The sequence below is a fragment of the Bombina bombina genome, unplaced genomic scaffold (assembly GCF_027579735.1).
Source record: "Bombina bombina isolate aBomBom1 unplaced genomic scaffold, aBomBom1.pri scaffold_773, whole genome shotgun sequence".
Taxonomy (NCBI): Eukaryota; Metazoa; Chordata; class Amphibia; order Anura; family Bombinatoridae; genus Bombina; species Bombina bombina.
In genome coordinates, this window is record NW_026512552.1 from 87,000 (window position 1) to 103,203 (window position 16,204).

The following is a 16,204-nucleotide window of genomic DNA, read 5'->3' on the forward strand; positions in this document are numbered from 1 at the left end:
CTGGGAAGAGCAGTTGCCGCCTGTGAGTATCAACTGGGAAGATACATTTACTAGGGACACGGTCCCCATACCCTCTCTCTATCTGTGCCTACATAACTCGCTACCTAAAGACCCCAGGAGCGCTCCGTTGAGCAGGTTCGTGTTACTATGCAATTAAAGCATGTTAGTTTTTACCTATTATAAATTGTTGCAATTGTGTTTAGTATTAATAATAATATTGCACCTTTCCCATAAAGTGTACAGGACATTAATAATAATATTGTATGCTGGAGGGGGTCTATAAAATTTCCAGGGCCGGTCTGATTTCCCAGTCTGGCCCTGCTCAATAACCGTTGATGGATCAAAGCTGACTCATACAACCCGAACTTGATTATGCTTTTGGCAGTCCCAGTGTAGCTGGTAATGGTTTTTGTTACAGGCAGTCCTTTCCCATTTACTTGCTAGTATACTACTAATATTTCGTTAACATTTTAATTTTTATATAACAATGTTACAAAAAAAAAAGGGGGGGGTCTCTTATAGCCCGAAACTAGCAAGATGATGCTCATTTACTTCAAGTGCTCTAATTGACTTCTTTAATAATCAAGTTACATTTGCTTTTAGTTCACAATAGTTTTAGTTAAGTCAGGACTTGCTCCTTAAAGGGACATAAAACCCAAAATTGTTTTATCATGATTCAGGTAGAGAATACAATTTTAAACAACTTTCTAATGTATGTCTATTTAATTTGCTTCCTTCTCTTGTTATCCTTTGCTGAAAGGTTTATATTGGCAAGCTCAGGAGCAGAAAATAACCTAGGCTCTAGCTGCTGATTGGTGGCTGCATATATATATATATATATATATATATATATACTGATCGTCATTGGCTCACCCATATGTTCAGTTAAAACCAGTAGTGCATTGCTGCTCCTTCAACAAATGATACCAAGACAATGAAACAAATTAGATAATAGAAGTAAATTAGAAAGTTATTTTAAAATTGTATGTTCTACCTAATTACTGAAATAATTTTTTTGGGGTTTCATGTCCCTTTAATACATTCTGTGATCCATAATAAAGAGAGAAACTTATCTTGAGCTTATAACTTATCACATGTTGTCCAAATATGTATTGCACTGCCTTTTCATTTTGTTATAGCATTTAAGGATAACGTTTTCGTCTTCAGCCTTAGCTACAGCAGTTATAATGAGTCCAAGTGTTAAATTTTATATTGTCTACCTGAAGGGCTCTGTTTAACGACATTATGGGTTAGTAAGATAGCATAGCAACTGGGTTAATACTGATGGGGAAAAAAACTTATATTCCCAACTCCTACAGATAGTACCTGACTTGACATGAGGTTTCTACTTGAGACTAGGGGAAGAAAATTAAGATTAGGATAATAGATGTTCTTGTAGTTTGGTCGTACACTGTAATTAACAGAGTACTGGAACTTTACATCCTCTGCCATGGGGTATAGGGCCCATGCGGATGTGGCAGACCAGTTCTCTATATATCTTACAACAGTACATGATAGCAACTATGACTAGTATATTTGATACCAGTATACTCTATAAATGTAAAGAGAATCGTAATCTATAGCTATGTCTATTATACCTCTCCCCCACCAGGTTTCAGCAAAGATAAGTATATATCAATCTAGTTAGGATAGATAACAGAGTTTAAATATATAATACATTTTTCTCCCTTATGACTTGAATCCATTAGTAGACATCTGACAGTGTATTAGAATCCCTGAATAGGTTTCCTATATGCCACTCCTGACCAGTAGAAATAATGCAAGGTTAATTTAGATCTAGTATTAATGGAAATCTTACAATCCTTTTATCCTATTGCCCATCCCACTCTGCCCCCCCCCCCAGTTTACTTTAACAAGAAAATATATCCTATAGATGTTCTTCACCAATAAATATTTATATATTGTTCCTCAGATCTTAATAATTATAATTCCTATACATAGTCATATCACCACTGATACTCAATTCCGGAATATTACTTTATAGGGTAACAAACAGTTGCTATGACTTTGTTTCATGCACCATCCCTTACACTAGAGGAGATTAGTGCAAACTACTGGAAATATACCAATGGCATCTCGTTAAAACTACACCACTATTACCAGTGCTTAGGAAGTTGCTTCCATCTGTATATTTATCCCCCCCCCCCCAAAAAAAAAAAAAAAAAAAACTCTACTAATCCCAATTACTGCCTGCAACAATGGGAAATATCCAATTGTAAAAATAAAAAAAAAAATATAAAAAAAAAATAGCTTATACTTATGTTGGTTATATTTAGTCAGATGTCCTTAGGCTCAAAAGTGTTGTAATTTATACCTATGCTATAATAATACACAAAATATTTTTTGTTGGAATGGTTTACCAATTAAGCTGTTGAAGGTTAAGAATATGTTAATACTTTCTGAAATGTTATTGTATTGGTTACATTTTTAACGACTCCTCCAAAATGTATGGCCTGTATACTGTATAACATTTTCCTTGTATGTTTTATAAGCTCAATAAAAATAAAACATTTTTTTATATACACACATTCTACCCTACAGCTATACAAATCCTTTATTAAAGAGAGCGTTGCCTGGTATTGTATTTAAGCACTGGATTGTCCTTTTAAATTGAATCAGGCTGCTGTGGGAAGTTATCTTCTGTGAAAAGCACAAGTGGGCTTATAGGGCAGAAAATGTCAGGAGAAAACAAAACCCATGGCCTATACCCTGTTGGCTACAAATCTGTTTTTAGTAGCCAGACACTTGAACTTGCTGAAAATGATAATTACTGGAACAGGAAAAACTTGCCAGTTTGTTACCTAGCCTCAGGCTTATTAGGGACAGATATATATCCGGGTTAACATGCCATTAAAATCTGAAAAACAGACATTTGTTTTTTGCCCTACAGGCTGAGATCATGATCTTAGTGAAAAGCTTCTTAATCCTCAGCTTAATTAAATCCCTTAGAGTGACATTCTAATAAATGGTCAATTCATGCATTGTTTATTTTGAACACCTTCACTTTACTGCAGAAGCAGTACGCTTAGTTAGAAAGTTATGTACCTATAATGCCAGTGTGTTTATCTAGCTCAAGATGAGACGAGGATCAGAGCATACATATGTATATCTTGGAGTTCGGCTGACTTTCTTCACTACAAGTTCATCCTGAACTCCTACTATTCTGCCCTTTATCTTTATAAGCAACAATATTTTTCTAATCTCATCTCTACTCTTTCCTCTAACCCTAAATGTCTGTTCTCCACGTTCAACACTCTTCTCTGCCCACCCCCACCTCCTAACACAACCTCTCTCTAAGCTCAAGATTTTGCCAGCCACTTCAACAACAAAATTTACTCCATCAGAAGTGAAATCAGCTCTCAACATACTTCCAATCTCCCACCCCCTCAAAAGCTAACGATCACCCAAAAATGCAGCTCTTTTGCCCCTGTTAATGAGGATGAAGTTTCTGCCCTTATACTATCCTCCCACCACACTACCTGTTCCCCTGACCCCATCCCCTCACAGCTACTCCCTTCCCTCTCTTCTACCCTCACCCCCATACACATTTTCAAGCTCTCCCTCAGCACTGGAATATTTCCCTCATCTCTAAAACATGCACTGGTCACACCTATCCTCAAAAAAACCTTCCCTCGATCCAACCTCGCCTTCCAACTACCACCCTATTTCCCTACTCCCTCTTGCCTCAAAGCTCCTCGAAAAGCTAGTTTACACACATCTATCCCATTTCCTTACACTAAACTATATTTTTGACCCACTGCAATCTAGATTTCATTCCCATCACTCAACACAATTGTCAAGGTTACCGATGACCTACTTACAGCAAAATCCAAAGGCCACTTCTCTCTGCTTATCCTCCTTGAACTGTCTGCAGCCTTTGACACTGTTGCCCACCCTCTTCTGCTCCAAACCTTCGGCATCTGTGACACAGCTCTCGTGGTTCTCTTCCTATCTGACTAACCATACATTTAGTGTAGCCTTCTCCGGAGCATCCTCTACCCTGTTACCACTTTCTGTTGGGGTACCTCAAGGCTCTGTCCTTGGTCCCCTTCTCTTTTCAATCTACACGTCGTCACTAGGTTCCTTAATAAAGTCCCATGGGTTTCAATACCATTTGTATGCTAATGACACCCAAATCTACCTCTCTGCACCAGACCTACCTCCTTCCTAACCCGTGTCACTAACTGTCTCTCACATCTCATCTTGGATGTCCTCTCACTACCATAAGTTAAATGTCTCCAAAAATGTACTCCTTATTTTTTTTTTCCCCTTCTTCCATTGTTTCCACCCCCCAAAATTTCTATAACTGTTGATAATTCCATCATTACCCCTACCCCGCACGCCCGATGTCTTGGGGGTCACACTTGACTCAGATCTTTCCTTCACTCCTCACATTCAGTCCTTGGCTAAAGCCTGCCGCTTCCAACTTAAAAACATTGCTAAAATTAGACATTTCCTTACACAAGATACAACCAAGATTTTAATCCACTCTCTCATCCTTTCCCACCTCGCCTACTGCAACTCCGTCCTCTCTGGTCTACCTAGCTGCCGCATAGCTAATTTACAATCCATTATGAATGCCTCTGCCAGGCTCATCTTCCTTACTCGTCGATTTTCATCTGCTGCACCTCTCTGCCAATCCCTTCACTGGCTTCCTCTTGCCTCTAGGATTAAACATAAAATCCTCACCCTGACATAAAGCTCTCAACTGCACTGCTCCCCCCTACATCTCAGAACTTGTCCCTAGATACTCTCCGGTCCCCTTCGATCAGCTCAGGATCTCCTCCTCTCTTGTTACTTCCTCACATTCCCATTTACAGGACTTCTCCAGACTGGCTCCCATCTTGTGGAATTCCATGCCTCGCTCCATAAGACTCTCCACTAGTTTTAACAGCTTCAAACACTCCCTAAAAAAACAAAACAAAAAAAAAAAAACTCTACTATTCAGGGATGCATACAACCAACACTAACCTTCCTAACTCCATTGCTTTCCCCTTGAACCCTTTAGAATGTAAGCCTATGGGCCCAGCTGCTTACAGATCGCTTCTGAAGAGCCGACTACAACAGTGAAACTCTCGGCAGGGCCCTCTACCCACTTGACCCCTACAAAAGCTATCCTGTACACCGACTATGTTTACAGCGCTGCGGAATCTGTTGGCGCTCTACAAATACCTGATAATATCTGTTTCAGATCAGCCATATCCTTAACTGGAAGTGGCATGGCTATGTGACTTACTTTAAGGTGCCAATTGCCCTGAATTTGCAGAGCAGCATCTTTGACATACTCAATGTCCAGAGCACAATAAAGGTTTTAAAAAATATATATATATTTTTTTTTTTTTAAAGCTATTAGACAGTACTCAATGTTTATTTTTATTCTTTATTTTCTTCCAGGCTGCAAGACTGGTTTCTTAATTAGACATACACCAATTAAAGCAACAGCAGCCACAACAGAAAAACTTAGAGAACCTATTGTTATGAACAACCAGAGATCCAGAGGCTTGGAATTAGAATCCTGGGTCACTGCCAGTGCTTTGCCATGGTCTGCGCCAGTTACCATCAGAGGTCCCAGAGTGGCCAAGCCATGTTCTTCCTCTGATTTGGCACCTGTATATTAAATTTACAAATCAGTCATTTAGGGAGTATGTAACCATACTGTCAAATACAGTAAGTTAAAATCAACATTTAGTGCCCTATATAACTAGACACTCACCTATTCTAGTTTCTCGCTTTCCAATATTTCTGGGTCCTGGATAGATTCGGCCAAGTCTCCTGCTTTGAGGAGACACACAATTTCCAGAATCACAACACCTACAGATATCCCTTGTACCTTCAACAGGAGACCAGCTGTAGAAGGGAACATACAACACAAATTTTGCATATTGAACAGGAAAGGGTGTGTAAAAACATCATGGGGAAAGTAAATTTAGGTTTAAAAAAGTAGAAGTGACAACCTTCAACCAGGTACGGAATATGGCTACAGTTCATAGTGTAGTTGAACATTAGAACTGATAAGGGGAAAATATATAATTATATTTAATCATAACTAGATATGCCAAGATTTTTTTTCTATCATACAGGTAAGCCTAAGGAGTGTGTACTTGTGTTGAGCACCATGTACAACAACTGCAAACACTGCTGTCATAGAGCTAAACCAATGTTTAATAGGTTAAGTCTGTTTAATACTACCTAGGTATATAAAACAAACCACGTTCTAGTGCTATCCATATCAGACAATGGACTCACATGTTACTAGCTTTGTTAAAAGAGCAAGCCTTATTCTCTGGATTAGGTGTCTGGCTTGCTGCAGCAGCCCTTAAATTGCAGGTAATGTAGATCTAGAAGATAAAGATATTGGTCAGGATTCAAAGTTTGAATGCCACAGACTTGAGAGCTGTTCAATAAGGATATAAACACTTACTGTAGATGTAGCCACCACAGAAAATCTGAAAGCATCAACTGTAAACTGAAGGATATCAGATCTGGGCCTTGGGGACCTGAATGCTGAAGAGGAATCCTCCTGCCTCCCATCCATCAAGCATCTACAAGTCAATAAATAGTTAACCAAGTTTTTGTTTTCATTAAATTAGTTACCATTAAAGTGTAATTTACCCATTCAGAGCAATTATATCATAGCGAGGAGTGGAGCTGAGATCTGGAGATGATGTAGCTACACAGCTGTCAACAAACAACATCATGGGCACATGGTTATCAGTGGCACAAGAGGCTTGTATGTTGAAAACGTCACCCAATTGGAAAACTGTAGAGACTCTTGGAGCACTCCAGTCATCTGCAAGAACAACAAGTCAGATTGAGAATGCCAGATACCAGGCTCCCAGAAATGCAAGCATACTTACCATTCATGAGCTGCAAGGAAAAGTCCAGCTTCTCTTGTACAGACACTGTTGAGCTAAAGGGGTTCCATGTTGGTCTGATGGCATTGCTGCTCACATTGTCATGTCTAGAAGACGTTCAGAAAATGTTTAAGATCTTTGTCTTTTCTGTAGAGCAGAATTAAATTCTATAAACAGTTCTCATTATTGGAAATTAAGTCAGACCATGACAAGAGGCATGTGCATACCGGATATTAAAGGAACCTATTGGGGAAAGTCATGCATTTTACCACTAGCAACCCTTCAATGCTCTGCAGCACTCAAGTGGCCCTTTAGCAACTCAATGCTAGGTGTTTAATCCTTTGCCGGGGATAGTTTTAAAATTACAGTATGACTTTCCCCACTATGTCCCTTTAATGGAGTTTAACCAGTTCTGTGCAAGCAATATTGCAACTAGGAAATATTTGTTACAGCACTTGTGTCCCTTTAAATACAGGACTCAAAAGACATTCAAATCAGTGACCGTTTTAACACCCTTATTTTGTAACGCTATATATTATGCTATTATGTTTCTCCTGGTTGTGGGCAAATAAAGTAAACCACTGGTTAGACAAAGCAGATCTGGAGTGGCATGAGTATGTAGCTGACCTCAAAATGCCAGGCTGGGGCTTTAACAAGTCCACTGCTAAATAAAGAGCTAAAGAGTATTTATAAAGGAAGCAGAGAAGCTGTTTATAGGACATAATACCTACATTGCTTTCATGATTCAGAGGGAGAATGCAATTTTAAATAAATGTCCAATTATTGCCATTAAATTTGCTTCATTCTTTTAGAATCCTTTGTTGAAGGCGCAGCAATGCACTTCTGTGAGTTAGCTGAACACATGGGAGCCAGGGACAAGAGGCATAACTGCAGCCACCAATCGCTAGCTTCCAGTAGTGCATTGCTGCTCCTGAACATACCCGATTATGCATTTTAACAAAAGGATACCATGAGAAAAGACCAAATTAGATTTAAAAAGACAAACTTGGAGTTGTATGGCCCTTTAAAACCAGATTACATTTAAAGGTTTATTTCTCTCTGAAAGATAATCAACTTAAATATGGATTGCAATTATGTATCATAATTAAGTGTTTTGCTAGCAAACTTTACTTATTCAGAAAAAGTGTACCACAATACTCAAGAGCCCTTTAAAAAGACTTATCACCTTTGTGTGCTAATTAGAGACATACATAAGTGAGCACAGAATGTGTGTAAGGTGTATGGTTTGGCACTACAGCCTCAATTTTCAGCTAGCATTTAAGGGAATATTAGGATCTAATGATCCTTTAATTTTAGAGTGTTCAACATTGGACTGTTCATGCTACTGAGATTGCATGAATCTAGGTCTTGCTGGGTACTCACCTTGGATAATAACACTCTATTTGCACCACAGCACTGTTGGTCCTGATAATTGGAGCATTATTAACATGAGTTGGGTTGTAGGTCAAACTGGTTCTATAGATCAGGAATTCTGGGGTCATCTAGGGGAGAAAAATAAAATTAAGTCTTTGGTGTAGAATGGGGATTACAGTGGTTATACATTCTTAGCCAACATTTTGTTACTTACCTGTAATTCACTACCACATTCTTGAAGCCTATTCTGGAAAATCACAAGAGTATTTGTACTCTGGGGGCTTGGTTGGCAACGCTGGGTTCCTAGAGTTAGGTCTGAGGCCTTCACTAGCTTTCCTTTTCCATACAGATCTCTTTGTACAGTGACCACCATGTTGTCTTCTTGACATTGCACACTGATAGGTGAAAGCTGTTCAGAGAGCTGCCTGGATTGACCTAACACTTCATACCGCCTGTTAAATCCATGAGAAACTCCAATAACAGGCTGAGAAGGATAGTTGCGCCACCAATTGTTTGCAGGAACAGGCCTCTGGCAAGTTACACCAGCTACCAAAAACAACAGGCACAGCCAGCTCAGTTTCCCCAAAAAAAACATTCTGACCACTGCAGAGAAAGCACTATCAGAAACTGCAGACAAATAGACATTTATACCATCCCACCACCTGTAGATACATTTCAGCTGGAGCAGATAATCACACACACCTGCACATATCTCTCACATGATATAATGATTTTGCATTATAGTCAATCTAAACTTGTATTTAACACATAAAACTTGCAATGTTAACCCTTTCGTGACAGGGTTAAAGTGCCTACATCGGAACAACTGTTCCGATGTAGACAAATTGAAACTACGCGATCGTGCATACGATCGCGAGATTTCAATTATTGGATCGCATCTGGGGGGCGTCCCTACAATCCTAGGAACGCCCTCCAGACCGCGATTAAATCCCTGAAGCACAGAAGGCTTCAGGACAGCCGTTAGTTATGACGTTCCATTCCGTCATAACGGCTTTAAAGCCCAGTCTAATTATGACGGAATGGAACGGCATAACGGCTTTAAAAGGTTAATGAATGAAACAAAAAAAAAGAAAAACACTTATGATGTGTCCAGGATTGTCTTGAATGATGTATTGCTTATATGTATTCTATGTTGCATGCTTTGGAATGGTAACCTCACCATATCATATTATTATGGTTTGTATTTATTGTTTATAAACTACTATATCACATCATGAAAACATTACATGTTAAAAAATGCAAATGCAAGGCTATATTTATATATATATATATATATATATATATATATATATATATATATATATATATATATATATATATAGTCTATATCCAATAAAGGACTGCACTCACTGGATTTAGTTTCAGAAACCTTCAAATCTTTATTGTGGTAACGTTTCGGGGTTCGCAGACCCCTTCCTCAGACCCCTTTGTCTGGTCTGAGGAAGGGGTCTGCGAACCCCGAAACGTTACCACAATAAAGATTTGAAGGTTTCTGAAACTAAATCCAGTGAGTGCAGTCCTTTATTGGATATAGACTGTATACTTGTTTGACTTTGCACCCTGGTTGATGACTACACAGCATTGGGAGTGCAGACACACACGGAGGATATATATATATATATATATATATATATATATATATACTGTGTATATATATATATATATATATATATATATACAGGTGGCCCTCGTTTTACAACGGTTCAATTTACACCGTTTCAGAATAACAACCTTTTTTTCCAGTCATCTGACTGCTATTGAAAAGCATTGAGAAGCAGTGCATTTATTAAAATAGCCAGTAGGTGGAGCTGTCCGCTTGTGTTGCAGCAAAGCCAAGCAAGCTGAAATTAATCAGTTTAACCAGACCTGAGCTATCGAGCAGATTTCAAAGGAACAAGATCTTCCTGTCTATAAACCAGTCCAGATTGGAATGCATAGAAAGAACTGTTTGCCGAAAAAGTGAAGTCTGTGTTGTGTGATTATTTTATTAGGTTTATAATGCTGTTTAACAAATGTTTTTGTTCATTTAACTTAGTTTAATTATATTTTCTGTGTTGTGTGATTATTTTATTAGGTTTATAATGTTGTTTAGCATTTAAAGTCTTCATTTCAAAGCTTTAAAAATAATGTATTAGGTGTTACTTATGACAATTTTGAGAGGGGCCTGGAACCTAACTCCCTCACTTCCCATTGACTTACATTATAAACTGGATTTCAATTTACAACGGTTTCGATTTACAACCATTCCTTCTGGAACCTAACCCCGGCGTAAACTGAGGGCTACCTGTATATATATATATATATATATATAAATATATATATATATATATATATATATATATATAAAATGTATTATTATTTTACATGAAAAAAGTGTTGTTCATTTTTGCTTATCAAACTAACAGAAAGTACATGTATGTACAATACTTGTGCCTGAGATAGAAGCTTACTATCTGATAAGCTGGGTTCCTACAGCTCTATTGGCCGAGAGTGATATACCTCACAAGGAACATCTATGTGATAAAAGCACACACAAAAAACCCTGCCTTATACTTTAAAGAGACACTGAAACCAATTTTTTTCTTTCGTGATTAAGATAGAGAATGCAATCTTAAGCAACTTCTAATATACTCGTATTTTCAATTTTTCTTCATTCTCTTGCGATTTTTAGTTGAAAAAGAAGGCATCTAAGCTATTTTTTTGGCTCAGAAGATACTGGACAGCACTTGTTTATTGGTGGGTGAATTTATCCACCAATCAGCAAGAACAACCTAGGTTGCTCACTAAAAATGGACCGGCATCTAAACTTACATTCTTGCATTTGAAATAAAGATACCAAGAGAATGAAAACAATTTGATAATAGGAGTAAATTAGAAAGTTGCTTAAAATAGCATGCTCTATCTGAATCACAAAAGAAAAAAAATTGGGGTTCAGTGTCCCTTTAAGCTAAGACTAAGTAAACACTAGATAGAATAAGTAAACACTAGATAGAATGAGGCATTCAACGAAAAGATTAGTCTGAGAATAACATGAAGATGTACTTTTAAAAGTTTAATTAAGGGCGCGATCCGATATAGATCGCAGTTTGCGGCGCAAGCGAGGGAACCGGCGTCGCCCGCAGTTTCAGCTCGCAACTCGAGCTATCCCATATAAGTCGCCGTCAGATGCTAACGTGCCGTAAGTCTGACAAACCAGCGACGTCCAGAAATCTGCGTAAGTACAAATTTCTGGCGTCGCCAGTGACTTGCGGCACGTTAGAAACTGCCGGCGCCTATAAAACCTGACTAAAGTCTAAAACACCCGCACTGTCTAACACGCCTCCCTAACATAGCCCGACAAGTCTAACACGCCTCCCTAACAAAGCCCGACACGTCTAACCCTCTATCCGCTATCCCCCCTCACTATCCTAACAATAAAAAAGCTATTAACCCCTAAACCACCGCTCCCGTACCCCGCCGCAACCTAATAAAGTTATTAACCCCTAAACCACCGCTCCCGTTCCCCGCCGCAACCTAATAAAGTTATTAACCCCTAAACCGCCGCTCCCGTACCCCGCCGCCAGCTATATTATATCTATAACCCCCTAAAGTGAGCCCCTAACACCGCCGCCATCTATATTAAAATTATTAACCCCCAATGTAAGCCCCTTACACCGCCGCCATCTCTATTAAAATTATTAACCCCTAATTTAATCTACCTACCCCGCCGCCAGCTATATTATCTATGTTAACCCTAAGTATATTATAGTTAATATAGGTATTACATTATATATATTAACTATATTAACCCTAATTATATTAGGGTTAATATAGTTAATATAGTTACTATAGTATTTATATTAACTATATTAACTCTATCTAACCCTAACACCCCTAACTAAATTTATATTAAATTAATCTAATTCATTTATAAACTAAAATATTCCTATTTAAATCTAAATACTTACCTATAAAATAAACCCTAAGATAGCTACAATATAATTAATAATTACATTGTAGCTATGTTAGGGTTAATATTTATTTTACAGGTAAATTGTTAATTATTTTAACTAGGTATAATAGCTATTAAATAGTTATTAACTATTTAATATCTACCTAGTTAAAATAATTACCCAATTACCTGTAAAATAAATCCTAACCTAAGTTACAAATACACCTACACTATCAATAAATTAAATAAACTACAAACATCTATCTAAAAATACAATTAAATTAACTAAACTAAATTACAAAAAAAAACAAACACTAAATTACAAAAAATAAAAAAAGATTACAAGATTTTTAAGCTAATTACACCTATTCTAAGCCCCCTAATAAAATAATAAACCCCCAAAATAAAAAAAATTCCCTGCCCTATTCTAAATTAAACAAATTTCAAAGCTCTTTACCTTACCAGCCCTTAAAAGGGCATTTTGTGGGGCATGCCCCAAAGAATTCAGCTCTTTTGCATACAAATACAATACCCCCCCCCATTACAACCCACCACCCACATACCCCTATTCTAAAACCACCCAAACCCCCCTTAAAAAAGCCTAACACTACCCCCCTGAAGATCTCCCTACCTTGTCTTCACCACACCGGGCCGAACTCCTGATCCGATCCGGGCGATGTCTTCCTCCAAGCGGCAGAGAAGAATTCTTCCTCCGGCGATGTCTTCCTCCAAGCGGCAAAGAAGAATTCTTCCTCCGGCGATGTCTTCCTCCAAGCGGCAGCAAAGTCTTCATTCTTCCGGCGGCATCTTCAATCTTCTTTCTTCGCTCCGCCGCTGCGGAGCATCCATCCCGGCCGACTACTGAACTTGGAATGAGGTACCTTTAAATGACGTCATCCAAGATGGCGTCCGCCGAATTCCGATTGGCTGATAGGATTCTATCAGCCAATCGGAATTAAGTTAAAAAAATCTGATTGGCTGATTGAATCAGCCAATCAGATTCAAGTTCAATCCGATTGGCTGATCCAATCAGCCAATCAGATTGAGCTCGCATTCTATTGGCTGATCGGAATGCGAGCTAAAGGTGTTTTAGGGAGTTACGGGGCTCCAATAGTCAGCGTAAGGCTTCTTACGGCTGCTTTTAGTGGCGAGGTGAAAATGGAGTAAGTTTTCTCCATTTTCGCCACGTAAGTCCTTACGCTGCATATTGGATACCAAACTGCGCGGGTTTGGTATACCTGCCTATAGCCCAAAAAACTACGGGCGACGGCAGAAATATACGCACGTATCTTCTAGGTCACGCCGTATATAGGATACCAAACCCGCGCAAATATTGGCGTCGCCGGCTTTTGCGGGCGACGATTTTTATCGGATCGACCCCTAGATGTTTAAATAGGGACAAAGAAGTGTAAGGTTTTAGTGTCTATAAAACTTAGGTTACCTTCTCTGCTATGGCCAATTAGGGACAGTTATATATAGTTCTCTAAAGTGTTCAGCCAATGGCTTTGTAGAATGTAACAGTGTTCCGAACTTCCTCTTATAACATCAACTAAAAATCTCACAATTTCAGAATAGAATTACAGGAAAAGGTGACAAAATAAATAATAAAAGTATACCAGAGTTTATATATATATATATATATATATATATATATATATATATATATATATATATATATATATATATATATATATATATATATATATATGTGTGTGTGTGATTTATCATGTCATAGTACTATCTCAAAGTGTTTAATGCCTCTTTTAGATGCAGCATAAGAACAGAAAAAAAAATGTTCCTTTAAAATGACAAGACAGTGAAATTGCTAAAACATAAATAAAAAAATTGTGGTACTGACCAAAAGCAACAGAAGGTAAGAATGCCCATGCTTGTACACAGTGTGACAAATTTGTTTTTTGATTGATGTGTTAATAAAACATTAATGTTTAAAGGGACAGGAGACCCCAAAACTTTATTACATGTTTTGCATAGAACATACAATTTTAAACAACTTTCTAATTTTCTTCTATTGTCAAATTTGCTTTATTCCCTTGTTATCCTTTGCGGAATGATCAGCATTGCACTACTGGATGTAGCCATCAATCAGCAATCGCTACCCAGGTGCTGAACCAAAAATGGGCTGGCTCCTCAGCTTACATTCTTGTTTTTTCAAATAAAGATACCAAGAGAACAAAGAAACATTGATGATAAGAGTAAATTAGAAAGTTGCTTAAAATTGCATGCTCTACCTGAATCATGAAAGTTTAATTTTGACTAGACTATCCCTTTAACCTATAAATATGAGTAGGCCTGTAGAAAACATTCTGCCTATTAGTGATTGCTAATGGTATAGTAACATACCAGATTGTTGGAAGATCAATGACTACACTCTTGTTTGCAACATATCAATTATTAAAAAAATGATTTGAGTATAAAAGGATAAGGGAATAAATGAATGCCACATGTCACTTGCACATGGTATTAAATAGACACTCAAGTCAAAATAAACATTTATAATTCAGAAAGAGCAAGCAGTTTTAAGACACTTTCCAATTGACTTCCATTATCATTTTTTTTTTATATTTACACTTTTTAGGAAACAAGATCCTTCTGAGCATGTGCACAAGCTCACAGAGTATATGTATGCTAGACTCTGATTGGTTGATGTCTGTCATATGATACAGGGTTCTGAAATATGGGAGAAAAAATAAAATTGTCAAAAAAAATAATCTTATTCAGAGTAAGTGCTATAGTATTGTATTTTTATTATGTAATTGGAATTATGTAATTCTACTGCATTAAGTGGTCCTTTAAAGTATTCAATTTGAAACTAACTACAAAGGTCCCTCTGGGAGGGAGGGGGACATTTATGAGGCCTTTGGAAATGTAACTGTCTTAAAAGAATAGTAAACACAGTAATAACAAGATTTTTCCTCAGGCTTGCGATCAATTAACATACTAGATGAGTGAAGTTTGAATGTATTAACACCTTGCTTTCTGCAATTTATTTTTTTAGTAGACAATTTCTCCTCAACACTTGCCTTATTTGGAGGAGCCAATCCAGACTTGTTACTGGGGTATACAATTAAGGCCAGTCAAGGACAGATATGTGGCAGGATAAGGTTTCTTAATTCTTAGAAGAGGAGAATGGCTTTACTGTGCATCATTAAATGATATTATTACAATATCAAAGTTATTTTTATGTCAATTTAATGCATTATTTGGGATTAATTGGTAACAGCAAGGGACAACAGTTCCTTGTAGATCCGCTAGTAACACCAGTGATGTTTGGTACATCCCTTAAAGGGACACTAAACCCAAATTTGTTCTTTAATGATTCAGATAGAGCATGCAATTTTAAGCAACTTTCTAATTTACTCCTATTATCATTTTATCTTCATTCTCTTGCTATATTTATTTTAAAGCAGGAATGTAAAGCTTAGGAGCCGGCCCATTTTAGGTTCAGCATCCTGGATAGAGCTTGTTTATTGGTGGCTACATTTAGCCACCAATAAGAAAGCGTAACCCAGGTTCTGAACCCGAAAATGGTCCGGCTCCTAAGCGTTACATTCCTGCTTTAAAATAAATATAGCAAGAGAATGAAGATAAAATGATAATAGGTGTAAATTAGAAAGTTGCTTAAAATTGCATGCTCTATCTGAATTATTAAAGAACAAATTTGTGTTTACTATCCCTTTAACATTATACATAAAGGGCCAAACCGGAGTAAAAAAGTATAATTACAAAAAACATATATTTATATAATCTAGAAGTAAACCATTGCTTTAGTTCTTTCAAGTGCAACACTTTGCCTGGCAACATACAGTGATGGACTTGTGTAATTGTACACACAAGCAGTACACCCCCAGCTTTCTTTTCTCCTATGCTTCAGTACACATTTGCTTTTTAAAGAGACATGAAACACAAACTTTTTAGTTTTCAAGATTCATATAGAACATACAATTTTAAACTACTTAACAATTTGCCGCAATGCACTCCTGGG

General features: G+C 37.4%; 1 protein-coding gene across 1 annotated transcript; it reads right to left on the bottom strand.

Annotated features, from left to right (window-relative positions):
- Positions 1-5,401: 5,401 nt before the first annotated feature.
- LOC128644391 (zona pellucida sperm-binding protein 3-like) lies at positions 5,402-8,646 on the bottom strand. Its single transcript, XM_053697019.1, has 8 exons — positions 8,464-8,646; positions 8,259-8,377; positions 6,879-6,982; positions 6,634-6,811; positions 6,443-6,563; positions 6,268-6,359; positions 5,735-5,868; positions 5,402-5,628 (listed from the first exon to the last, which is right to left on the bottom strand). The coding sequence occupies exons 1-8, from the start codon at positions 8,620-8,622 to the stop codon at positions 5,402-5,404; spliced, it is 1,134 nt and encodes a 377-aa protein (XP_053552994.1). The 5' UTR covers positions 8,623-8,646.
- Between the last annotated feature and the right edge of the window lie 7,558 nt (positions 8,647-16,204).

Bases quoted from the DNA above. Each gene is read 5' to 3' on its own strand.
- LOC128644391 (XM_053697019.1), bottom strand. From the start codon at position 8,622: ATGGTGGTCACTGTACAAAGAGATCTGTATGGAAAAGGAAAGCTAGTG. The intron at 6,983-8,258 runs GTGAGTACCCAG...AACGTCTTCTAG, and splicing joins ATAGAGTGTTATTATCCAAG to ACATGACAATGTGAGCAGCA. The intron at 5,629-5,734 runs GTGAGTGTCTAG...TTTAATATACAG, and splicing joins AAAGCGAGAAACTAGAATAG to GTGCCAAATCAGAGGAAGAA.